Source organism: Mesoplodon mirus, assembly GCF_964341445.2.
Source record: "Mesoplodon mirus genome assembly, chromosome: 7".
Taxonomy (NCBI): domain Eukaryota; kingdom Metazoa; phylum Chordata; class Mammalia; order Artiodactyla; family Ziphiidae; genus Mesoplodon; species Mesoplodon mirus.
Window position 1 is genome coordinate 72,501,172 of NC_138983.1, and position 27,245 is coordinate 72,528,416.

At 36.0% G+C, this 27,245-nt stretch overlaps 1 protein-coding gene across 1 annotated transcript in view; it reads left to right on the top strand.

Annotated features, from left to right (window-relative positions):
* The window catches only part of PRMT3 (protein arginine methyltransferase 3), a 148,839-nt gene that overhangs the window by 44,111 nt on the left and 77,483 nt on the right, over window positions 1-27,245 (top strand). Inside the window, exon 10 of the mRNA XM_082628932.1 lies at window positions 11,094-11,193. Coding sequence (XP_082485058.1) covers window positions 11,094-11,193 — 100 coding nt within the window. The remainder of the gene's footprint in view (window positions 1-11,093; window positions 11,194-27,245) is intronic.

The following is a 27,245-nucleotide window of genomic DNA, read 5'->3' on the forward strand; positions in this document are numbered from 1 at the left end:
TTATGTCTTTTGTTCAGGGTTCCATTGAGTTTGGCCTTTTCATTATTTGTAGGCAATCTTTAAATTTTTTTTTATTTGAGTTGTTTATAGGTTTTATGTAATGAAAAAGTTCATTCTTGTTTGCTATTTCACTCTCTTCATAGTGTCTTTGATGTACTGAAATTCTCAGTTTTCATGAGCATGATTCATGTTTATGGTTGCCACTATATGTAAGTTGGGTAAGAAGTCTTATGGAGGTGTTTTCCTATATTCTCTTATACATTTTATAGTTGTGTTTTTTACATTTAGGTTTGTAATCTACCAGGCATTGTTTTTTGTATATGGTATGAGGTAGTGATCCAGCTTTTTATTATTACTATTATTATTATTATTATTATTTGTAATCTGTTTAAATGACCTAGTTGTCCCAGTCTCACTTAGTGCAGAGACCATTCTTTCCTCTCTACTTTGCACTGTCATATTTGTTGGGAATCAAGCATCCATATATGAGGCCAGTATAACCTTTATACCAAAACTCTCCTAAGGCAGTAGAGCAGAAAATTACAGGTCACTCATTTGTGAACATATGTGCAGACATCCTGTTCAAAATATTAGAAAATTAATTGAGCAATATATTGGAAGGTAATAAAGTTTATCCCAGGAGTACAAGTTTGGTTAAATTTGAGAAAATCAACCAGAAAAATCTTTTGAGATACCTCAGGAAAAAAAGTTTGATAAAATTCCATCCTTCAACGTATCTATATATTAGAACTCTTAGCAAACTAGAACTAGAATGTTATATTGTAACATGGTACAGTGTATCTACAAAAACCAAAATTACAGCCTAGAACCTGATGAAGCTTTGAAAGCATTCACTTTAAGTTCAGGAACAGGACAGGGATACTTGCCATCACCTTTTCTATTCAACACTGTAAAGGAGATCCTAGACAGTGGAGCAAGGCAATAAAAAGAAGGGTATAAGACTTGGAAATGAAGGAACAAGACTGTTCTTGTTCCCTAGTAATATGTTTGTGAATATTGGTATCAGAAATAAGCTATAAATAAGTTATTACAAGAATAAAGTATCAAGGTGCTGAATACTTTAATTTTTTTATTTGACATATAGTTGATTTACAATGTTGTGTTAGTTTCTGGTGTACAGCAAAGTGATTAAGTTATACATATGTACTTTTTCATCTTCTTCTCTATTATCATTTATTAAAAGATACTGAATATAGTTCCGTGTGCTATACAGTAGGACCTTGTTGTTTATCTGTCTTAATATACAGCAGTTTGTATCTGCTAATCCCAAACTCCTAATTGATCCCTGTCCTCTGTCCCTCTCTGCCTTTCCCCTTTGGTAACCATAAGTTTGTTCTCTATTTCTGTGCCTCTGTTTCTGTTTTGTATATACGTTCGTTTTTATTACTTTTTAGATTCCACATATGAATGATATCATACAGTATTTATCTTTCTCTGTCTGACTTATTTCACTAAGCATAATATTCTCTAGGTCCATCCATGTTGCTGCAGGTGGCAATATTTCATTCTTTTTAATGGCTGAGTAGTATTCCACTGTGTGTGCACGTGTGTGTGTATGTGTGTGTGTGTGTCTGTGTATCATATCTTCTTAATCCAGTCATCTGTTGCTGAGCACTTGGGTTGCTTCCATTTCTTAGCTATTGTATATGGTGCTGCTATGAGCATTGTGGTGAATGTATCTTTTTGAATTAGTGTTTCTGTTTTTTCTGGATACATACCCAGGAATGGAATTGCTGAATCATGTGGTATTTCTGTTTTTAGTTTTTTAAGGAACCTCCATACTGTTTTCCATAGTACCTGCACCAATTTACATTCCCACTAGCAGTGTAGGAGAGTTCCCTTTTCTCCACATCCTCTGCAGCATTTATTATTTATAGACTTTTTAATGATGGCCATTCTGACTGGTGTAAGGTGGTACCTCATTGTAGTTTTGATTTGCATTTCTCTAATAACTAGTGATGTTGAGCATCTTTTCATGTGCCTATTGACCATCTGTATGTCTTCTTTGGAGAAATGTATACTTAGGTCTTCTGCCCATTGTTTCATCGAGATGTTTGTATTTTTGTTATTGAGTATTATGAGCTGTTTGTATATTTTGGAAATTAAGCCCTTGTCAGTTGCATCATTTGCAAATATTTTCTCCCAGTCTGTAGGTTGTCTTCTTGTTTTGTTCTGTTTATGGTTTCCTTTGCTGTACAAAGTTTGGTTAGGTCCCATTTGTTTATTTTTGCTTTAATTTTTATTGCCCTGGGAGACTGACCTAAGAAAATATTGTTACAATTTATGTCAGAGACTGTTTTGCCTATGTTCTCTTCTAGGAGTTTTACGCTATCATGTCTTATATTTGAGTCTTTAAGCCATTTTGAGTTTATTTTTGTGTACGGTGTGAGGGGTTTACATGCGGCTGTCCAGCTTTCCCAACACCACTTGCAGAAGAGACTGTCTTTTCTCTACTGTATATTCTTGCCTCCTAGGTCTAAGATTAATTGACTGTAGGTGGTGGGTTTATTTTCGGGCTCTCTTTTCTGTTCCGTTGATCCATATGTCTGTTTTTGTGCCAATACCATGCTCTCTTTTTTTTTTTTTTGCGGTACACAGGCCTCTCACTGCTGTGGCCTCTCCTGTTGTGGAGCACAGGCTCCGGACATGCAGGCTCAGCGGCTGTGGCTCACGGGCCCAGCCACTCCACGGCATGTAGGATCTTCCTGGACTGCGGCACGAACCCGTGTTCCCTGCATCGGCAGGTGGACCCTCAACCACTGCGCCACCAGGGAAGCCCCATACCATGCTCTTTTGATTACTGTAGCTTTATAGTATTGTCTGAACTTTGGGAGGGTTATGCTTTCAGCTTTGTTCTTTTTCCTCAGGATTGCTTTGGCAATTCTGGGTCTTTTGTGCTTCCATATAAATTTTAGGATTATTTGTTCTAGTTCTGTGAAAAATGTCATAGCTAATTTGATAGGGATCATATTCAATCTGTAGCTTGCTTTGGGTAGTATGGCCATTTTAACAATATTAATTCTTCCAGTCTAAGAACATGGGATATCTATCCGTTTCTTTAAATCATCTTCAGTTTCCTTTACCAGTGTTTTGTTTTGTTTTGTTTTGTTTTGTTTTGTGGTATGTGGGCCTCTCACTGTTGCGGCCTCTCCCGTTGCGGAGCACAGGCTCCGGACGCGCAGGCTCAGCGGCCATGGCTCACAGGCCCAGCCGCTCCGCGGCATGTGGGATCTTCCTGGACCGGGGCACGAACCTGTGTCCCCTGCATTGGCAGGCGGACTCTCAACCACTGCGCCACCAGGGAAGCCCTTTACCAGTGTTTTATTGTTCTCAGTGTATAAGTCTTTCACCTCCTCGGTCAGGTTTATTCCTAAGTATTTTTTTTTAATGCAGTTTTAAAAGGGATTTTTTTTTACTTTCCTTTTTGATATTTTATTTTTAATGTAAAGAAATGCAACAGATTTTTGTATGTTAATCTCGTATCCTGCTACCTTGCTGAATTTGTTTATCAGTTCTAGTAGTTTTTGTGTGGAGGCTTTAGGTTTTTCTATATAAAGTATCACATCATCTTTTTTTCTTTTATAACTTTATTGGAGTATAATTGCTTTACAATGGTGTGTTAGTTTCTGCTTTATAACAAAGTGAATCAGTTATACATATACATCTGTTCCCATATCCCTTCCCTCTTGCGTCTCCTGCGTGTAATGACAGCTTTATCTCTTCCCTTCCAATTTGGATACCTTTTATTTCTTTTTCTTGTCTGATTGCTGTGGCTAGGACTTCCAATACTATGTTGAATAGAAGCGGTGAGAGTGGTCATTCTTGTCTTCTTCCTGAATTTAGTGGGAAGGCTTTCAGCTTTTCACCATTTGGTTTGTTGAAAATTTTTGCATGTATATTCATCAAGATATTGGCCTCTACTATATATGTGTGTGTGTGTATTTTCTTTTGTTTTTTGTAGTGTCTTTGTCTGGTTTTGGTATCAGTGTGATGATGGTGGCTTCATAGAATGACTTTGGAAGTGTTCCCTCCTCTTCAGTCTTTTGGAATAGTTTGAGAAGGATCGGTATAAGTTCTTCTTTGTATGTTTGGTAAAGTTCCTCAGTGAAGCCATGTGGTCCTGGACTTTGCAGGGAGTTTTTTTATTACAGATTCTATTTCACTTATAGTGATTGTTACGTTCAAATTATCTGTTTCTTCTTGATTCAGTTTTGGTGGGCTGTATGTTTCTAGAAACTTGTCCGTTTCTTCTAAGTTGTCCAATTTATTGGCATATAATTGTTCATAGTACTGAATATGTAATTAATATATAAAAATCAATTGTATTTCTGTAAAGAATATGAAACAGACACTGAAAATTAAAGTATATCAAAGTGTATTGTTTTTTTTTTTTTTTTTCTGTACGCGGGCCTCTCACTGCTGTGGCCTCTCCCGTTGCGGAGCACAGGCTCCGGACACACAGGCTCCGCAGCCATGGCTCGCGGGCCCAGCCGCTCCGCGGCATGTGGGATCTTCCGGGATCGGGGCACGAACCCGTGTCCCCTGCATCGGCAGGCGGACTCTCAACCACTGCGCCACCAGGGAAGCCCCAAAGTGTATTGTTGATATTTCTGACCTCCTTCCAGAAAATGCAAGGACGTTAAGTCACTTTTAATAGAAAATTCATCCAAGGAATGAATCCCCCAATAGATGCTGTGCATGAACTACCAGTCAGCTGTTTTAACAGCTTCTTCCCCATTTTACCCTCTGACATTGGTCAGTATTTCCTTGCCATGTATTCCTCTGGTATCTTTAATCTTGCAACATTTTCTTTTTTATTTTATTTTATTTTATTTTTATTAGTTTCTGCTTTATAACAAGGTGAATCAGTCATACATATACATCTGTTCCCACATCCCTTCCCTCATGCATCTCCCTCCCTCCCACCCTCCCCATCCCACCCCTCCAGGTGGTCACAAAGCACCGAGCTGATCTCCCTGTGCTCTGCAGCTGCTTCCCACTATCTATCTACCTTACGTTTGGTAGTGTATATATGTCCATGCCTCTCTTTCGCTTTGTCACAGCTTACCCTTCCCCCTCCCCATATCCTCAGGTCCATTCTCAAGTAGGTCTGTGTCTTTATTCCCATTTTACCCCTAGGTTCTTCATGACATTTTTTTTTAATTCCATATATATGTGTTAGCATACGGTATTTGTATTTCTCTTTCTGACTTACTTCACTCTGTATGACAGACTCTAGGTCTATCCACCTCATTACAAATAGCTCAGTTTCGTTTCTTTTTATGGCTGAGTAATATTCCATTGTATATATGTGCCACATCTTCTTTATCCATTCATCCGATGATGGACACTTAGGTTGTTTCCAGCTCCGGGCTATTGTAAATAGAGCTGCAATGAACATTTTGGTACATGTCTCTTTTTGAATTATGGTTTTCTCAGGGTATATGCCTAGTAGTGGGATTGCTGGGTCATATGGTAGTTCTATTTGTAGTTTTTTAAGGAACCTCCATACTGTTCTCCATAGTGGCTGTACCAATTCACATTCCCACCAGCAGTGCAAGAGTGTTCCCTTTTCTCCACACCCTCTCCAGCATTTATTGTTTCTAGATTTCTTTTTTTTGTTGTTTTGTTTTTTTTGCGTTACGCGGGCCTCTCACTGTTGTGGCCTCTCCCGTTGCAGAGCACAGGCTCTGGACATGCAGGCTCAGCAGCCATGGCTCACGGGCCTAGCCGCTCCGCGGCATGTGGGATCTTCCCGGACCGGGGCACGAACCCGTGTCCCCTGCATCGGCAGGCGGACTCTCAACTACTGCACCACCAGGGAAGCCCTAGATTTCTTGATGATGGCCATTCTGACTGGTGTGAGATGATATCTCATTGTAGTTTTGATTTGCATTTCTCTAATGATTAATGATGTTGAGCATTCTTTCATGTGTTTGTTGGCAGTCTGTATATCTTCTCTGGAGAAATGCCTATTTAAGTCTTCTACCCGTTTTTGGATTGGACATTTTCTACGATGATTTCTTCAAAGAAAAAACCTGTGAAGACCCTAATGACTACCAGAATTTGAACCATTCTCTACAAAGCTTATTAATAACTCAGTAGAAATGTTATCTAATTTCTCTTTTTCACATCATATTTCGGAAGCTATCTATACTCCCTTCTCAGTGAGCTGGTTTTTGTTTCCTCCCTCTGTCTTTTCCCCTGTTGATGCCCCCATTCTTTTGTATGTCAGAAACATCATGCAGTCCTATTCTTGGTAACTGAACAAAGTAATCAGATACTGCCTCCTGAATATTCTCTTGGCTTCCCAATAACAAGATTACATAAAGTGCTCAAGAAGGAGGAGTTGCTGATTTCCACATCTGTTCTTATCTTTGCCAATAGCATTAAATTATATTGTTATCATAAAGCCAGTCTAAGCTGACTTGCATGCATAACATGCCTACTGTTTTAGAGAACTGTTCTACTTGAGGGTTGGGGTGACGACAGGGGATTACCTCTCCTGCGATAGATAAACTGCAGCCCTGGTCTTACTCACTGTAGTAGTTTAGTTGTTGTATCACCTGGAAGCATCTGTTCACAGCCTCTTAGGGATCTATCATCGACCCAAGTAATCCTTTCTACTCAGTTGTATGTAAAATAAGTGATAGTATCCTCCTGATTGTTTATCCATGCCAGTAATGATTTCACCAGCTTTTTCTGGGATGTCTCTCAAAAATGTCTTATCTCTTTCACAAAATATTCTCAGCACTCAGGAGTCCTCTGACCGTGTCCTCCATTTGTATGGTCTTTGGGGTAACCCCAAGCTTTAAGTTCATTACTTTCTTAGTGGATACTTCATCTTCCCAGGCAGCCATATAAGCATAAGAAGGCCTTCCAGTGAGAGGACAAACTGTTCTTCTGGTCCTTTCTCTTGCCATCATCTCTTCTCTAAAAAGACTGGCATTTTTTCAGAAATGCTAGTAACAGCCAGATAGTGTAATTTTTTTTACTATCTTCCTCTCTGCCTGCTGCTGCCTATCAGGCCAGTAGCTACTTTCTCTGAATCTCAGTTTTGCCACTTCTTACCAAGGATGAGTAGGCAACTATCCCAGGATTAGATCCTCCTCTTATTTTTCAGTCTCCTCCTTTTTCTGGCTAAAAAGTGCCTCAGCCTTTTTGATTCATGGATCTGTATGAGAGTCCTCCTCACAGCACTACTCTGAGATAAAATATTTTCAAATCAGACACACAGAAACCTGATTACCCAGGATTACCCAGGGAGATTATCCAGTATTAAGCTTTATTAATAATTTCAATAATACAGGCAATCAAGAGACTCAGAAAAAGCAGGGAGCAATCTGGTACATAGAGCAGGACTCCTTCCTGTGGAAGTTAATAACCTATGCACCTTACTTAAGAGGCCTGTCTACTCTAGGCCAGAGTGTGCATGTCTAATACAGGGAAGGGAAGAATAAAGAAGTTGCTTTTCATGTCCCAGACTTCTTTCTGATTAGTCTGGACCTCTTAATTGCCCGTATTTTTGAAATTATTTGTGAAGCCTGACACTGGGTAAAATCTCTGGCTTATGTGAGTCAGATTTGACAGTCTGATCCTTTGTATTCACTCACCGAGATATGTCCATTCTCTTTTCTCATTACTTCCTATTGGGACATAGAAATGCTGTTTTGTTTATGTATTATCTGAGAGCTGATCCTAAAATTTGTATGGAAAACACAAATGACCTAGAATATCCAAAAGAATTTTAAAAGAAGAATAAAGTTAAAGGACATACACTGTCAGACTTCATGACTTGATGTAAAGCTATAAAAATCAAGAAACTGTTGTATTAGCATAAGGATGTGCATCTAAATCTTGGGGCAGAATTGGAAGTTCAGAAATAAGTTTACACATTATGTTTAATTGATTTTTGACAAAGATTCTGAAGTAATTCCATGGGTTGGTAATACTTTTTCTTCAACAAAGTTGAAACTATCACTTGTAGTTTTTCCAGCAAAGTTTTTTCATTATATATGAAAAAAATGATCATGATGCTATATTGGAAAAAATAACTTAAAACGGAAACTGAAAAAAATTTAGACGAAAACATAGGTGAAAATATTTGATGTAGGCAAAGATTTCTTAGATATGTCACCAAAATCATGAACCACAAAAGAAAAATATGATAAATTGGTGTTTATCAAAATTAAAAACTTTAGCTCTTCAAACATATCATTAAAAAAATGAAAAAGCCACAGGATGGAAGAAAATATTCACTATACTTAAATCCATCAGGGTTTTTATCCAGAAGATGTAAAGAACTCTTAAAATTCAATAATAGGAACACAACTGAGGGGGCTTCCCTGGTGGTGCAGTGGTTGAGAGTCCACCTGCCAATGCAGGGGACACAGGTTTGTGCCCCGGTCCGGGAAGATCCCACATGCCGTGGAGCGGCTGGGCCTGTGAGCCATAGGCCGCTGAGCCTGCATGTCTGGAGCCTGTGCTCTGCAACGGGAGAGGCCACAACAGTGAGAGGCCTGCGTACCGCAAAAAAAAAAAAAAAAGCAAATTGAAGAATACAACTGAGCCAATTTTTTAAATGGGCAAAAAATTTGAACAAAAGATGATAGGGGAATATGGCCAGTAAGCATATGGAAAAAATACTTGGTCATTAGGAAAATTCAACTTTTAACCATGACGAGATCTTAACACACAGTTAAAATTTAAAAGATCAGCAATCCTAAGATGACTAGGTTGTGAAGCTATAGAGAAAACCATAATTCAAAAAGACACATACACCCCAGTGTTCATTGCAGCAGTATTTACAATAGCCAGGTCATGGAAGCAACCTAAATGCCCATCGACAGACAAATGGATAAAGAAGATGTGGTACATATATACAGTGGAATATTACTCAGCCATAAAAAGGAACGAAATTGGGTCATTTGTAGAGATGTGGATGGATCTAGAGACTGTCATACAGAGTGAAGTAAGTCAGAAAGAGAAAAACAGATATCGTATATTAACGCATATATGTGGAACCTAGAAAAATGGTACAGATGAACCTGTTAGCAGGGCAGAAATTGAGACACAGATGTAGAGAACAAACGTATGGACACCAAGGGGGGAAAGCAGTGGGGCGGTGGGGGGGTGCTGAATTGGGCAATTGAGATTGACATGTACACACTGATGTGTATAAAATTGATGACTAATAAGAACCTGCTGTATAAAAAAAAATTAAATTCAAAAAAAGGAATGCTCATATATTGCTTGTGGGAATGTAAAATTGTATATGAACTTTGTAAAACAAAATCGCAGTTTCCTAAAAAGTTCTATCACTTCCATTTAACAGAGCAGTTCTTGTACATAAATGTTAATAGCAGCTTTATTCATTATAGTACCAAGCTGGAATAATCCAGAATTCCATCCCCAGGTGTGTGGGTGAACAAAAGTGTTTTATTCATACAGTGGGATACTACTCAACAATACCTAGGAATGGAACTACTGATATACAGAAACATATGCATGAATCTAAAAAGTATGCTTTTTGAAAGAAACCAGACACAAAGGGGTACACTCAGTATGATTCCATTTATGTAAAACTCTACAAAATACAAACTTTAAAAAAAATAATAAATTTATTTATTTATTTATTTATGGCTGCGTTGGGTCTTCGTTGCAGCGCGCCGGCTTTCTCTAGTTGCGGCCAGCGGGGGCTACTCTTCATTGCAGTGCATGGGCTTCTCACTGAGGTGGCTTCTCTTGTTGTGGAGCACGGGCTCTAGGCACGCGGGCTTCAGTAGTTGTGGCTTGCGTGCTCTAGAGCTCAGTCTCAGTAGTCGTGGTACACAAGCTTAGTTGCTCCGCAGCATGTGGGATCTTCCCAGACCGGGGCTCAAACCCATGTCCCCTGCATTGGCAGGCAGGTTCTTAACCACTGCGCCACCAGGGAAGTCCCCAAAATACAAATTTTAATATGTAGTAAAAGAAAGTAGTCAGTGCTTGCCTGTGGATGGGAGGATTTTCTGGAAAGAGCACTAATGAATCTTCGTAAAAAAATAGAAATGTCTATATATTATTGATAGTGATGGTGGTGGTCACCCAAGTATATCTGTTTTTTTTAAATTCAACAAAATTTACCCTTAAAATGCATTTAATCTTATGTATATAATACCTCAGTGAAATTTGGGGGGAAAATCCCTCCTTTGTTAGCAGAAGAAATCTTTTATAATTCAGATGTACATCCTTTGAAGGTTGTGAATTTATTTAATTAGATACAAGCTTAGTAGCTTGCTTTTAGCTTTTTGGAATTATCTCTTTAACTCTGTTGTTTATTTGAAATTGCAAAAGGAGGGGGTGAAAATATGTGCTAATCTTGTGATCAAGCATGTAAAAATATCTAATGAATGGTATTAGACAAGGTTAAATTATTTATGATGGGAGGAGAATTTCAAGTTTTACGCAGCATATAGTATTTTGTTATTCATGATAATACGTTACCATTATATAGGGCTTGAGGATGTGTACATAGCTTTCACAGATATTTCATCCTCATAATAGACTGTGAGGTAGTTAGGGAAGGTATCATCTTTCTGTTTTACACATGAACACACGGGCTCAGTGAGATTGTTACATAATTTGGTGAAGATCACTTAGCTGACAAGTGCTAGAGGACCTGGAAATCAGTGTAAGAGCTTCTGGCCCTAACTGTCTCTCCACTGTGACACACTACTTCCCTTTAAAATATACTTTTGTTGTCTGGTCTGTCTGTCTCCACCTCTCTCTTCAAAAAAAAAAAAAAAAGACCCATTAACTTTATTGACATGTATTTTGAATAGAATTTGGGTTTCTTTTCATGCTGTAGTTTTAAATGGTGGTTTAGTTGTACTATTGTATTAACCAGAAACATTCTGGGGGGTTCATGATGCGACCAAAAAGCAATTACAGTGCCCAGAGAATAAATAAACTATGAAAAAACATACCTTTGGGTTCCATAAACTAAAATGAACGGTTACCAAGAAATTATGTAATTTGACTAGATTTTAGAATCTGTTTAACATACTAATTTAATTCATTATGACAATTTTCAGACTAAATAAACTTGAAGATACCATTATGCTAATTAAAGGAAAAATCGAAGAAGTTCGTCTTCCTGTAGAAAGAGTGGATATTATTATATCCGAGTGGATGGTAAGTGTTTGCAGAGAAAACTACTTTTATTAATTTTTTAAAAAGGCAATGAATAAAGTAGCAGGTTTTCTGCATTTAATTATATTTGATAAGTGGCAGAATGGTAGCATTATTTTAAAAACAGCTGCAGTCTTTTTATGGTAGTTCATTCTGAAATGGCACTTATTTACTGGCCATTTATAATTTTTTAAAAGAGTAAATTAGCCTTTTTGCTTTCAAAGTCATAATAAAGAATTATTATGTTTCTACTTTCTAGATTTGTAGAGACCTAAATATGTTTTCCTAAAAGCCTACAAGGACTAGTTAAGGATTTCCTAAGACTGTTTATGTCAGAATAATGTGATGTTGCCACTGTTGTTGTCATACTTAACATCCTGTCTTTCTGATCTGTTAGGTCATGTAATCAGTGTCCTTTATCACATAAAATAGAATTTATTGGCATTATTAAGATAATAAAATTAAGGTACAATATATAGCTTTATAATTTGCTTTTGAAACCACAGATCAAGACTAGAGTATTTATTTTAAAGAGTAAAGAGTCTGTAAAGTAAAACTAATGGTATTGTTAATTGATTTAACTCACTGATATGCCACTTCAATTAAGACAAGTATATATTATTTCCAGATACACGAAGATTTTTTTTTAACCATTTGAAAGTTGTTAAGCTTTTTTTAAAAAGTATTTGATAACATGTATTTTCATTAAATGAATTTATCAAAACTTCTTGAAAAGAATGAGTTTTGCTTTACAATTTTCTATAAATTTTGAATAAACACAGAAAATAATAATTCTAGCAAAGTTGCACTGATTTCAGGGAGCTTTTGAAATGTTCAGTTTTAATGTAGTGGTTTTAATTTAGAGCCAGTGACAGTCACTGTTGTTGGCAGTTACTCTTTTGCGTGTGAAACAGTGTGTTGATTTTTTCATGCTAGGCTTGGCTTTTAACAATTTTTGATCACAATATCATTATTATTCTTATGCCAAATAATTTGTATCAGCACCCTGATTTCCCTTATGAATTGAGTGAGAAGGAATGAATTTAGTTAGTATAATTAAAAATTCAGCATCTTTTTAAAGACTACAAAAAGGTGTTTTGGAGAAAGTACATTTGAGGCATCTGCTTGGCAACAACTTTAAGTAGTTTATACTAAATGTTGGCTGACATAATCCTCATTTCTCTAGGGGCCATTTTAGTTTTCTTGGAAAATGCATCTTTAAAATTACCCCGAATTACACTAGAAGCAAACTAAAAGATAGACTTCACTAAACTTCCTGTCATGTCAGTTAACTAGCTGGGTAGTTCTTGCCCTGCCTAGCAGAATTATCCTTCTAGGAATTTTCATTTCAGAACTTGAAATGTGGTCTAGAAATATTAATATGCAATTGAAATCTTAGAGCCAGTTGGTATAACAATAAATGATAACTTAGCTAGGTTGAGTGAATTTATGAGATTGTTAGAATTATGATGTGAACTTTACTGGAAGGTATGCCTGGTCTTGGGCTTAATTTGCCCTCAGATCCATCTGACATCCTTCTTCTTTCTTTTGTCTGATGGAGAAGGGCTACCGCTGCAAGTGGCTTTTCCTAGGCTCCTGTGGCAGCCGACTGCTATTGGGTTTGGGGAATCTAATGGGAAACACTAATGGGAGATATATGGAAGGGAGAAGACAGGGCATTTCTCTACTTCTCTTTTGTCTCTAGTGGTGTTGCTGACAGAAGCTGTTTCTTTTGTGGCTCCAATTCCCACTAGTCATAATTCCAGCATCCACTGTGCGACGCTAGCCCTGGGCTCTTGTAGCAGTGCTTTTTCATTTTGTTTCTCTAACTCTTGTAGTTAGACTCTAATTGATGTAAAGGACACCTTTCATTTTGGAGGATTAATCAGGCATGATCTCTGCCTTTATCGGGAAGGCAGTGTCACAGAAACAATACTGAGTTACTGGAACCTGAGATGAAAGGGGTCAGTTGTTTGGAACCAAGGTGCTTTCAGAAACCCTTCAGTAAGGGAAACAAATATGTGTGTCCAGGAAGTGGTAACTAAGAACTTTCTTTCTTCCTCTTCACAAAGGTATAACTTAAGAGTTTGCATTATCTTACTATCTGCCTTTCCTTGTAAGCATCAGTGAGGTTGGAGTCTAGCAGATTGTGTTAAACGTGTTCGGTGGAGCATTAGACACTGCAGTTTATGGCAGTTACCGAGTCATCTTTGTGGCTTGGCAGTATCATTCATAGTATCTTCTATAAGTAAGTCCCCTCCTAACTTTGGTACTTCTACTCAGATTTCTGAGCTGAGAAGCTGGAAAATTCTAATTACATAATTAAACAAGGAGAAGGTGTGCTTCCTAAAATATATTCAAGATTTTTTCAGATATTCCTACTTTGGCTTAAACAATGGGCAAGTGGCAAATAACTGACTATTCTAAATTTATTTTAAAGCAACATTTTCACGAAGCAGCATTTAAAATTAAAATACCTTGCAGAGAATCCTCTGTCTTTGATTTTTTTTTTACATCAGTCAGGATGCAAAAATCTAGAATAATCCAAGTTTAAGCTATAGCATAGACTTTTTTCTCTTTTTAAAAGTATTTTCAACAAGGAAGGGCCAAAAAAAGAAAATACCCTACAGTATTGAACACAGATGTTTAATGGACGTGTAATCCAGTATAGCAATGTAGGCATCATATATTGCAGAGATGTACATCTGTTTTCTTCTACTATGGTGCACTAACTGATCCATGGCTTAATCTAGATATGTTTTTTGTCTACAGCTGTTCATGAACTTTGCTTTTATTTTGGAAGATGTTCTTAGATAAGAATGTAATTTTAAAAGCCAAATCATTGCTGTTAGCATGTCAATTTAATAAACTATCACTTGTCTCTTAGATTTATGCATTTCTGCATTTAGATTTGCATTTAATTTTACATTTTCATTTTTATTGAATGAAATTTCTATTTGATAAAATTGTTATAATTTAAATAAAAAGAGTTTAATTCCTATAGGATGTTAATTTTAATGCCTATGAGTATCTGTTCTCATTTTTTACATTTTACTGTACCAACAGAGCCATTCTTTATGACTTCCCATTTCTGATCACCTAATAAAACTGTTCAAAGTAAGCATCCCTAATTCTTGTCCTGTGAGCCAGTAAAGCCAGATTGACTCATTTGATGTTGCTGTTTTCCATCTAAGTTTTCAGCATGACCTCCTTACAAATAGATAGATAAGATCCTGGCATTGCATGATACAACTGCCAGAGGTGATTCTTGTTTGGACATGTTATTTTCTGTCATCAGGACCATCAGGAAAATTATACATTAGGTGAATTTACATTGTCATGATCACTTATAATATACATTCAGGTTGTCTAAAGTCCCTTGTAATTTTTCTATCTAGGCTTGCTCTTCACAGAAGTGACCTAAAATTTTGTCACCTTTCCCATCCCGTTTTCACCATCACAAGTGTGTCTGTATAGTGCATGCATGCACAGGCCCACACTCACAATGATGGGGTATTCTTTGTTCATATTTAATATTCTTTATTGTTTGTAAATAGCTTTTCAGGATTTTATAGCTTTTATCACTTAGAAACATTACCTGTGATTTGGTTTATCAACAGTCCAGAAACTGGGCCATGAAGCCTGTCATAGGTCACATTTTCAACTGGTGCGTGTTGAAATGTCTTTGTTGGTTTTAGTTTGGTCTGGCAGTGAAACCATGCCATTTCAGACAACTGCCACGAGGATTAGGTGGCCTTTCCCGATCTTTCTTGCCTTAAATGATATAATAATAATTATGTAAGTAGTTCAGTAAATTAGATAAGTTGAATTAATCTTAGAGTTAGGGAAAGTATAGGAGATTAATTAACAACACAAATTTTCAGTTGTACAGGTGTGTTTTTCCCTTTCCTGTCCATAGCAAGAAATATTCTTATGACCTGAATTTAAGGATTTTTTAAAACTCTTCTATTTTTCCTCTTTTATATTTATTACTCTGAAGTTTTTAAGCAAAATAAAACTGTACATGTCTAGTATGTATTGTTTTGTCTACTTAAAAGTAGACATAATCTCATAAGTCCAGTGATTCAAGATAAGGAAATGTAAGATATAACTTTCCCTCAACTCAATACCTCTTGCCATTTTTTTTCTTTTCTTATTTTTCTGTTGGTCCATCAGAGTAAAAGACATCTTTTTACTGCCAGATTTTTGGTATATTTTTTAAAATCAATAAATAATAATAACAGGGACTTCCCTGGTGGTCCAGTGGTAAAGAGTCCACCTTTCAATGCCGGGGACACGGGTTCGAACCCTGGTCAGGGAACTGAGATCCCACATGCCGCGGGGCAACTAAGCCCACGTGCCACAACTACTGAGCTCATGTGCCTCAACTACAGAGTGTGCGTGCCTCAAACTACAGAGCCCACGTGCCCTGGAGCCCACGTGCCACAGCTACAGAGCCCATGTGCCCTGGACCCTGCGCACGACAACCAGAGAAGAGAAAACCCGCACGCCACAACTAGAGAGAAGCCCGCACACCGCAACAAAAGATCCCACGTGCTGCAACTAAGACCCAGCACAGCCAAAAATAAAATAAAATAAAAAAATAATAAATCTTTAAAAAAATAATAGTGAAAAATAACAAAGGTTTAAAATCAAAAATACAGTATTACATAAAATTAACTGTAAAAAATGGTTTCCAAAAGAAAGCTGGAGTAGCAATTCTTATATCAGACAAAATAGACTTTAAAATAAAGACTATTAGAAGAGACAAAGAAGGACACTACATAATGATTAAGGGATCGATCCAAGAAGAAGATATAACAATTGTAAATATTTATGCACCCAGTGTAAGAGAACCTCAATACATAAGGCAAATACTAACAGCCATAAAACGGGAAATCGACAATAACACATTCATGGTAGGGGACTTTAACACCCCACTGTCACCAATGGACAGATCATCCAAAATGAAAATAAATAAGGAAACACAAGCTTTAAGTGATACATTAAACAAGATGGACTTAATTGATATTTATAGGACATTCCATCCAAAAACAACAGAATACACATTTTTCTCAAGTGCTCATGGAACATTCTCCAGGATAGATCATATATTGGGTCACAAATATAGCCTTGGTAAATTTAGGAAAATTGAAATTGTATCAAGTATCTTTTCTGACCACAATGCTATGAGACTAGATATCAATTACAGGAAAAGATCTGTAAAAAACACAAACACTTGGAGGCTAAACAATACACTACTCAATAACGAAGTGATCACTGAAGAAATCAAAGAGGAAATAAAAAAATACTTAGAAACAAATGACAATGGAGACATGATGACCCAAAACCTATGGGATGCAGCAAAAGCAGTTCTAAGAGGGAAGTTTATAGCAATACAATCCCACCTTAAGAAACAGGAAACATCTCGAACAAACAACCTAACCTTGCACCTAAAGCAATTAGAGAAAGAAGAACAAAAAAACCCCAAAGTTAGCAGAAGGAAAGAAATCATAAAGATCAGATCAGAAATAAATGAAAAAGAAATGAAGGAAACGATAGCAAAGATCAATAAAAGTAAAAGCTGGTTCTTTGAGAAGATAAACAAAATTGATAAACCATTAGCCAGACTCATTAAGAAAAAAAGGGAGAAGACTCAAATCAATAGAATTAGAAATGAAAAAGGAGAAGTAACAACTGACACTGCAGAAATACAAAAGATCATGAGAGATTACTACAAACAACTCTATGCCAATAAAATGGACAACTTGGAAGAAATGGACAAATTCTTAGAAATGCACAACCTGCCAAGACTGAATCAGGAAGAAATAGAATATATGAACAGACCAATCACAAGCACTGAAATTGAAAATGTGATTAAAAATCTTCCAACAAACAAAAGCCCAGGACCAGATGGCTTCACAGGCGAATTCTATCAAACATTTAGAGAAGAGCTAACACTTATCCTTCTCAAACTCTTCCAAAATATAGCAGAGGGAGGAACACTCACAAACTCCTTCTATGAGACCACCATCACCCTGATACCAAAACCAGACAAGGATGTCACAAAGAAAGAAACCTACAGGCCAATATCACTGATGAACATAGATGCAAAAATCCTCAACAAAATAATAGCAGACAGAATCCAACAGCCCATTAAAAGGATCATACACCATGATCAAGTGGGGTTTATTCCAGGAATGCAAGGATTCTTCAATATATGCAAATCAATCAACGTGATACACCGTATTAACAAATTGAAGGAGAAAAACCATATGATCATCTCAATAGATGCAGAGAAAGCTTTTGACAAAATTCAACACCCATTTATGATAAAAACCCTGCAGAAAGTAGGCATAGAGGGAACTTTCCTCAACATAATAAAGGCCATATATGACAAACCCACAGCCAACATCGTCCTCAATGGTGAAAAACTCAAAGCATTTCCACTAAGATCAGGAACAAGACAAGGTTGCCCACTCTCACCACTCTTATTCAACATAGTTTTGGAAGTTTTAGCCACAGCAATCAGAGAAGAAAAGGAAATAAAAGGAATCCAAATCGGAAAAGAAGAAGTAAAGCTGTCACTGTTTGCAGATGACATGATGCTATACGTAGAGAATCCTGAAGATGCTACCAGAAAACTACTAGAGCGAATCAATGAATTTGGTAAAGTAGCAGGATACAGAATTAATGCACAGAAATCTCTGGCATTCCTATACACTAATGATGAAAAATGTGAAAGTGAAATCAAGGAAACACTCCCATTTACCATTGCAACAAAAAGAATAAAATATCTAGGAATAAACCTACCTAAGGAGACAAAAGACCTGTATGCAGAAAATTATAAGACACTGATGAAAGAAATTAAAGGTGATATAAATAGATGGAGAGATATACCATGTTCTTGGATTGGAAGAATCAACATTGTGAAAATGACTCTACTACCCAAAGCAATCTACAGATTCAATACAATCCCTATCAAACTATCACTGGCATTTTTCACAGAACTAGAACAAAATATTTCACAATTTGTATGGAAACACAAAAGATCCCGAATAGCCAAAGCAATCTTGAGAACAAAAAACAGAGCTGGAGGAATCAGGCTCCCTGACTTCAGACTATACTACAAAGCTACAGTAATCAAGACAGTATGGTACTGGCACAAAAACAGAAATATAGATCAATGGAACAGGATAGAAAGCCCAGAAATAAACCCACACACATATGGTCACCTTTATCTTTGATAAAGGAGGCAGGAATGTACAGTGGAAAAAGGACAGCCTCTTCAATAAGTGGTGCTGGGAAAACTGGATAGGGACATGTAAAAGTATGAGATTAGAATACTCCCTAACACCATGCACAAAAATAAACTCAAAATGGATTAAAGACCTAAATGTAAGGCCAGAAACTATCAAACTCTTATAGGAAAACATAGGCAGAACACTCTATGACATAAATCACAGCAAGATCCTTTTTGACCCACCTCCTAGAGAAATGGAAATAAAAACAAAAATAAACAAATGGGACCTAGTGAAACTTCAAAGCTTTTGCACAGCAAAGGAAACCATAAACAAGACCAAAAGACAACCCTCAGAATGGGAGAAAATATTTGCAAATGAAGCAACTGACAAAGGATTAATCTCCAAAATTTATAAGCAGCTCATGCAGCTCAATAACAAAAAAACAACCCAATGCAAAAATGGGCAGAAGACCTAAATAGACATTTCTCCAAAGAAGATATAGAGATTGCCAACAAACACATGAAAGAATGCTCAACATCATTAATCATTAGAGAAATGCAAATCAAAACTACAATGAGATATCATCTCACACCGGTCAGAATAGCCATCATCAAAAAATCTAGAAATAATAAATGCTGGAGAGGGTGTGGAGAAAAGGGAACACTCTTGCACTGCTGGTGGGAATGTGAATTGGTACAGCCACTATGGAGAACAGTATGGAGGTTCCTTAAAAAACTACAAATAGAACTACCATATGACCCAGCAATCCCACTACTGGGCATATTCCTTGAGAAAACCATAATTCAAAAAGAGTCATGTACCAAAATGTTCATTGCAGCTCTATTCACAATAGTCCGGAGATGGAAACAACCTAAGTGTCCATCATCGGATGAATGGATAAAGAAGATGTGGCACATATATACAATGGAATATTATCCAGCCATAAAAAGAAATGAAATTGAGTTATTTGTAGTGAGGTGGATGGACCTAGAGTCTGTCATACAGAGTGAAGTAAGTCAGAAAGAGAAATACAAATACCGTATGCTAACACATATATATGGAATTAAAAAAAAATGTCATGAAGAACCTAGGGGTAAAATGGGAATAAAGACACAGACCTACTTGAGAATGGACCTGAGGATATGGGGAGGGGGAAGGGTAAGCTGTGACAAAGCGAAAGAGAGGCATGGACATATATACACTACCAAACGTAAGGTAGATAGATAGTGGGAAGCAGCTGCAGAGCACAGGGAGATCAGCTCGGTGCTTTGTGACCACCTGGAGGGGTGGGATGGGGAGGGTGGGAGGGAGGGAGATGCATGAGGGAAGGGATGTGGGAACAGATGTATATGTATGACTGATTCACTTTGTTATAAAGCAGAAACAAAAAAAAAACAAAAAAAAAAAACAAGAACTAGTTGAGGATTTAGTGAACCTAAATTTGAGTCCAGGTCTAGAACCATATTGCTTAAATTCATTCGCTTTGTATAAATAAAATTGTGATGTTATGATCCATAAAAAAAAGAAGGACCACAATTTTAAATAAATTTTATTTTATTAAATAAACATTAAACTAGAATATGATTTGCATCACTGGCAATCCACTAAGAGATTACAAAGACAAAAAGAAATCTCACCCTTTTATATAACCAAGCACATACAACCCATTGCATACATGTTCTCAAGATAAACAGTATTATTGACTGGTTTTAATTGCTAATTTTTGCTCATTTCTTTATGTAATTTGGGAGGGAAATTCTAGAGTGCAGTTACATAAATGTGTAAGAACTAGCAGTTTTAAATGAGCTTATAGCTCATTTTGGCATTGTCTTTTATGAAATTTCTGTTCATTTATTTTGCTTATCATTGTATTTGGGATTTTTGTCTTTTTATTATTTTTCTGAAAGAGTTTCTTATTTATTCTAGTTACCAATCTGTTACTGGGGCTATTCTCGTATCTTTTGCTTCTCCTTGTTTCTGGGCACATAGGAGAATTTATCTTTCTGTCTCCTTTGAAGTTAGATGTGCCCTATGACTTGCCTGACTCCCTGAGTGCTTATAATAAGCAATGCTTCTTGTCAACCTGTAATACCAGAAATAAACCTTTTTTTGTTTTAGGTGATTATTTGGATGTTGTTTGTTAATGCAGGGTAACCCAGCTTGTCTTGACAGACACATTATTCTCTATCAGTTATGTTTGTTGGCAGTGTGTGGCTTGTCAGTTCACTGTTTTTTTGATATGATTTGATGAATAGACATTCTTAATTTTTGTGTATCAAATTTATCAAACTTCTTTATGGTTTGAGTTTTTCGTATCTTGTTTAATAAATCTTTCTAGACTTACCATTGTATATTTATTAGACTTCTCCATCTTCCATGCCTCCTCACCTTTTCATATTTTCTAATGTTTTGGCTTTCTGGACTGTATTCTGGATAATTTTTTCAGTTCAGTCCACCAATTCTTTCTGAAGTTACTTTTAATCTGTTAAACATATCCATTGATTTTTATTTTCCTTTTTTTTTTTTACTTCTAGGTTTTTTTTTTTCAATTGAAGTATAGTTGACTTACAATATTGTGTTAGTTTCAGGTGTACAGCATAGTGATTCAGGATTTTTGCAGATTATATTCTGTTATAGGTTATTACAGGATAATGGGTGTAATTCATGTGCTGTGTAGCATATCCTTGTTGCTTATCTATTTTATACATGGTAGTTTGTATCTGTTAATCCCATACCCCTAATTTGTCCCTTCCCCTTTACCTCTCCCCTTTGGTAATGTTTCATATATCTGTGAGTCTGTTACTGTTTTGCATATACATTCATTTGTGTTATTTTTTAGATTCCACATGTCTTTCTCTGTCTGATTTATTTCACTAAGCATAAAATTCTCTAGGTCCATCCACATTGCTGTAAATGGCAGTATTTCATTACTTTTCATGGCTGAGTAATATTCCTGTGTGTGTGTGTGTGACATCTTCTTAAGCTAGTCATCTGGTGGTGGGAACTTGAGTTGTTTCCATGTCTTGACTATTGTAAATAGTGCTGCTGTGAACATTGGGGTGCATGTATCTTTTTGAGTTAGTGTTTTTGTTTTTTCTGGATATATACCCAGGAATGGAATTGCTGGATCATATGGTAGTTCTATTTTTAGTTTTTTAAGGAACCTCCATACTGCTTTCCATAGTGGCTGCATCAGTTTACATTCCTGCCAACAGTGTATGAGGGTTTGCTTTTCTCTGCATCCTCTCCAACGTTTGTTATTTGTAGACTTTTTAATGATCGCCATGCTGACAGGTGTCAGTGGTTCTCATTGTGGTTTTAATTCGCATTTCTCAATATTAGTGATATGGAACATCTTTTCATGTGCCTGTTAGTCATCTGTAGGTCTTTGGAAAAATGTCTATTCAAGTCTTCTGCCCATTTTTTAATTGGATTGTTTGGGTTTTATTTTATTTTTTAAAATATTCTTTGGTTCTTCTAAAACTTTGCTTGTTATTATTATCTTAAACCCTCTTTTAATCTCATGAATCATGAACATTCTTAGTTTATGTTTTTTTTTTTAATTACAATATCTGTCATTTTTGCAGATCTGCTTTGCAACTTTTGTTTCTGTTGGCCCTCACTCATGGTGTTTGGTTCTTATTTATTTGAGTGTTCAGTACTATTTGATGTTGTGCTGTGTATTTTCCAAGGAACTTTATCTGTGGGAAATCCTTTGAAGGATGCCTGGGTAAACAATTTACTAGGGAAATTTTTCAATGTAAAAAATATAGAATGAATGTTTCATTGAGCCTCATGAACCCATCACCCAACTTAATAGTTATCACCACTTTGCCATTTTTGTTTTATCTGTCTCCACACTATTTTTTTGCTCTCTCTTACTGATAAGGACTTTAAAAAATGTACATTCATTATACCATTGTTAAGCCAAACAAAATTATTGATGTAGTCACAATTCTGTATTATATTTAAAAATTCCTTACTATCTAGTCTGTGTTCACATTTCCCTAATTGTTTCATGAATTTTATTTTATTTACATTTGATTTGAATCAGGGTCTGCGTTATGTCCACGTACTGCATTTGATTAATTTGTTTCATAAATCTTTAAGCTTTTGGTTTGAGATAATTGTAGATTATCACATACAATTATAAAAAATTACACAGGGCTTCCCTGGTGGCACAGTGGTTGAGAGTCCGCCTACCAATGCAAGGGACGTGGGTTCGTGTCCCCCTCTGGGAAGATCCCACATGCCGCGGAGCGGCTGGGCCCGTGAGCCATGGCCGCTGAGCCTGCGCGTCCGGAGCCTGTGCTCCGCAATGGGAGAGGCCACAACAGTGAGAGGCCTGCGTACCGCAAAAGAAAAAATAATAATAATAATTACACAAAGATTTCCTGTACTTTTTACCCAGTTTCCGTCAATGATAACATCTTGAAAAACTATCATGCAATGGCACAACCAGGATACTGATATTGATATCATTGAGATACAGAACAGTTCCATCACTACAAGGAGCCCTCCTATTGTCCTTGTCCAATCCCAGCATTGACCTGTGGTAAACACTAATCTTTTCTCAATTTCTTTCATTTTGTCTTTTCAAGAATGCTGTGTAGGAGACTTCCCTGGCATTCCAGGGGTTAAGCCTTCACCTTCCAGTGCAGGGGGTGGGGGTTGGATCCCTGGTCGGCAGCTAAGATCCCCTATGCCTTGGGCAGCCAGAACACCAAAACATAAAACAGAAGAAATATTGTAACAAATTCAATAAAGACTTTAAAAATGGTCCACGTCAAAAAAAAAGAATGCTGTGTAAATGGAATCATACAGTATCTGACCTTTTGGGACTGGCTTTTTTCACTTAGAAAAATTCACTGAAAATTCATCCAAATTATGACTTGTGTCAATAGTCTGTTCCTTATTTCTGAGTATTCTATGGTGTGGATATACCACAGTTGGTTTAACCATTCGTCTTTTGAAAGACATCCAGTAGTTTGGGGCTGTTACAAATAAAGCTTTATGAACATTTGTGTATAGATTTTTGTGTGAACATAAGTTTTCATTTCTTTTAGAGAGGTGCCCAAGAGTATAATTGCTAATCATGTAGTAATTGTATGTTTAGTTCTATAAGAAACTGTCAAATTATTTTCCAGAGGGGCTCTACTATTTTATATTCCTACTAGCAACATATGAGTGATCCAGTTTTGCCACATCCTTGCCAACATTTCCTATTGTCACTATTTTTTTTAATTTAAGCCACTCTGATGTGTAGGTATATCTCATTGTGCTTTTAATTTGCATTTCTCTAATGGCTTATGATGTGAAACATCTATTCATATATTTATTTGCTGTCTGTATCTCCTCTTCAGTGAATTGTGTGTTTCTGTCTTTTGTTCATTTTCTAATTGGACATTTTTTCAGTGTTGAGTTTGATAGTTCTTTTTACTAGTTCTTTATCGGATATGTAGTTTGCAAATATTTTCTCCCACTTTGTAACTAGTCCTCTTAACAGCACCTTTTGCAGAGCAAAAGTTTTTAATATTGAAGTACAAATTATGTTTTTATTTTTATGCATCATGCTCTTGGTATCAAAATCTTGGTATCTAAAATCTCTTAATCTATAGGTTCACCTTCCTCTTTTTTTTTTTTTTATCATGCAATTCTTTGAAGAAACTGGGCCATTTGTCCTGTAGAATTTTCCACAGTCTGGATTTTGATGATTTTGATGATTACATCCTCATGGTGTCATTTAATATGTTTTTCTATCCCTTGTATTTCTTGTAAACTTGAAATACAAGGTCAAGAAATAGAGGATTAACAAATTCAAGGGGTTTTCCTGCCCAGAACACTTCATGTGTGATGGTGGTGATTGGTTTCTATTGCATTGAGTCAGGGGACTCTTTGTGTTTGGCTGTCTGTGTTACATTGAGATTGATAATTTGCTTTTGGAGTTGTCAGTCTAATCTACTTATAAAGTTCCCTATCAGCCTTTTACTTAAAGATTTTAGAATTCATTGCAAATGATTTCTTAGATTCATTATTTCATTAGAAGTTATAAAATTGTGATATTCTAATTATATCATTTATTCTTTCTTTGTTAGGTGAAGTTATTCTGTAAGTACTCTCTCATCAAACATTTGGTTATAAACTATAGTTTATATAGGAAAAAGGGGATAAATGCCGGATATTTTCTACTTACCATTTTCAGAATAATGAACTGTTTCTCTAATATTTTCTAAAGGGATTTTTTTGGTTTGTTTTTAGTGTCATTATGAACTCGTGGATTTTTAACATATTTGATGTGTTTTGAACCATTGTAATTACTATTTTTGGTGTTCGAATTGGCCTATTTTTAGCTAATGACAGACATTTGAACTTGCCTCTTATATCCCTTTAACAATTCCTAGTTGTCTTCAATATAATAATGAAAAACAGAAAATTTAAGTATGTTTATGTTTCAGATTATACTTTCTGGTACTGTAAGATATTTTACAGTCATTTTATACTGCCTAAACATGAAATCAAAGAATCCTGATTCTTTCATTGGAAAACAGTATATATAGAGATCACAGTCTGGGTTCTAGGAGTGCTCCTTGCTGCTGTACTGCCATTGGTTGTATGTTGTTCTTAGTGGACAGGTATAGCTATTTTTTTTAGTATTAAAAAAACCATGAGTTTACACTGATATTTCCAATTTAAGGTTATGGAATTTTTACTTAGAGTCTCTAATTTTGTACTGTATCTCTTTTTCTTCTATGCAGAAAATATTGATTCTTAAAATAATAATTGTTTATTTACTTTATCATATAATAGTTTACCTATAATAGTTTTAAACTTTTTATATCAATTTTACTACTAACAATAAGATTTCTAATGCAGTTTATGATCCCTCTATATTTTCTTTTCTCCTAGAGTATATCTCATGGAAATACACAGTCTAAATACTGTGTTTCAATGTTACTTGAATTAATTATTTTCCTCTGGTTATGTAACCAACTTGACATACAATCAGATTTATTTGTTTACTTTTTCTTCAATTTGGGGGAATTGCTTCTTTTTCCTTTTTTAGTTTAATTTTGTTTTAATTACAAAAACATTTATGTGGTTCCATTCCTTTTGTCCCTTAATGAATAGATAACTTAAAAAAATTTTTTTTTAGCTTTTGGTTTATTAAAAAGATATTAGATATGTATATATTTATATTTTCACTCTGTGTTACGCAGAGTTAACATACTCTATGCATTGTTCTATGCTTTGCTTTTTTAAATTTAAAATTATATCTTGGCCATCACTCTGTATCATTATAGAGAGATACACCTCATTCCTTTCTATGGCTGTATAGTACTCCATTGAACAGATAAATATAATGTATATAACTAACACTCATTTAAATTTCTGTCATTCTTTTGCTGTTACAACTAATACTGTGTTGAACATCCTTGCACATATTTCATTTCATTTTCCTGGAAGTGGGATTGATGAGTCAAAGGGTTAATGCATATGCATATGCAATCTTAACAGTTTTTGCCAAATTCTTCTTAGCACTTACCTTACCATTCTGCTTTCTTACCAACAGTAATATGAGAATACCTGTTTTTTCACGGTCTTGACAACAGAGTATGTTGCAGAATCACTTTTAAATTGCTGAGGTTTTTCCTGCCACCTAGACATTGTAAATTAGGGTTGTATATTTGCATGAGGACTGGCTTATGTTAAGAATTATTGGAGGCGGGGGTGGGGTGGAGGGGAGTATGTGTTTGACCACCCAGCACCAAGGTTCTAAACTGGATTGTCGGGGAGGGAGCAGGGTGGCAGCAGGTGAGATTTTAAATTTACATTTACTCTATAGATATATTTGGTTGTCTCTGTTTTGTTATTTGGGTCTTATATTCCTCACTTTGGCTGGACCATGGGTTTTATCTCCCGCTTTTCCATGTTTATTTACTAGCTTTAGCAAATGGCTCTCAAGGTGAAAGCCAGCTTACTGATGCATCTAACTAGATGTTCTTTTTTTCTTCTGGCGTATATGTTGTACTTAGAGAATCAGGAGCTCCTAAAATGCATTGGTGCAGGAAACGGAATGAGATCTTGTTCTTTAAGCCCTGAATCTTACTGTTAATAGAGTTCATCTTTCCTGTAGTCTCAAACATCTATAATTTACGAGTTTTGTAGGACCACCATGTTACATATAACTATAACTTAATTCTCATCAATAAAAGTGCTAGCAAGTAATTTAGTTGTATTAAGAGTAGAATTTCCAGTTATAATTAATGATTTTTTTCAATCACCGTGCAGGATTGGAATATTGTTTTAGAAATACAGATGTATCTTTGTCCAAAGAAGACATTCAGATGGCCAACAGGCACATGAAAAAGTACTCAATAGTGCTAATTATTTGAGAAATGCAAATCAAAACTACAATGAGGTATCACCTCACACCGATCAGAATGGCCATCATCAAAAAGTCTACAAATAATAAATGCTAGAGAGGGTGTGGAGAAAAAGGAATCCTTCTGCACTGTTGGTGAGGATGTAAATTGGTGCAGCCACTGTGGAGAACAGAATGAAGGTTCCTTAGAAAACTAAAAATAGAGTTGCCATATGGTCTAGCAATTCCACTCCTGGGTGTATATCTGGAGAAAATTAATTCAAAAAGATACATGTACCGAAGTGTTCATAGCATCACTATTTATAATAGCCAAGACATGGAAGCAACCTAAAAGTCCATCGAAAGATGAATGGATAAAGAAGATGTAGCATATATATACAATGGAATATTAGTCATACAAAAGAATGAAATAATGCCATTTGCAGCAA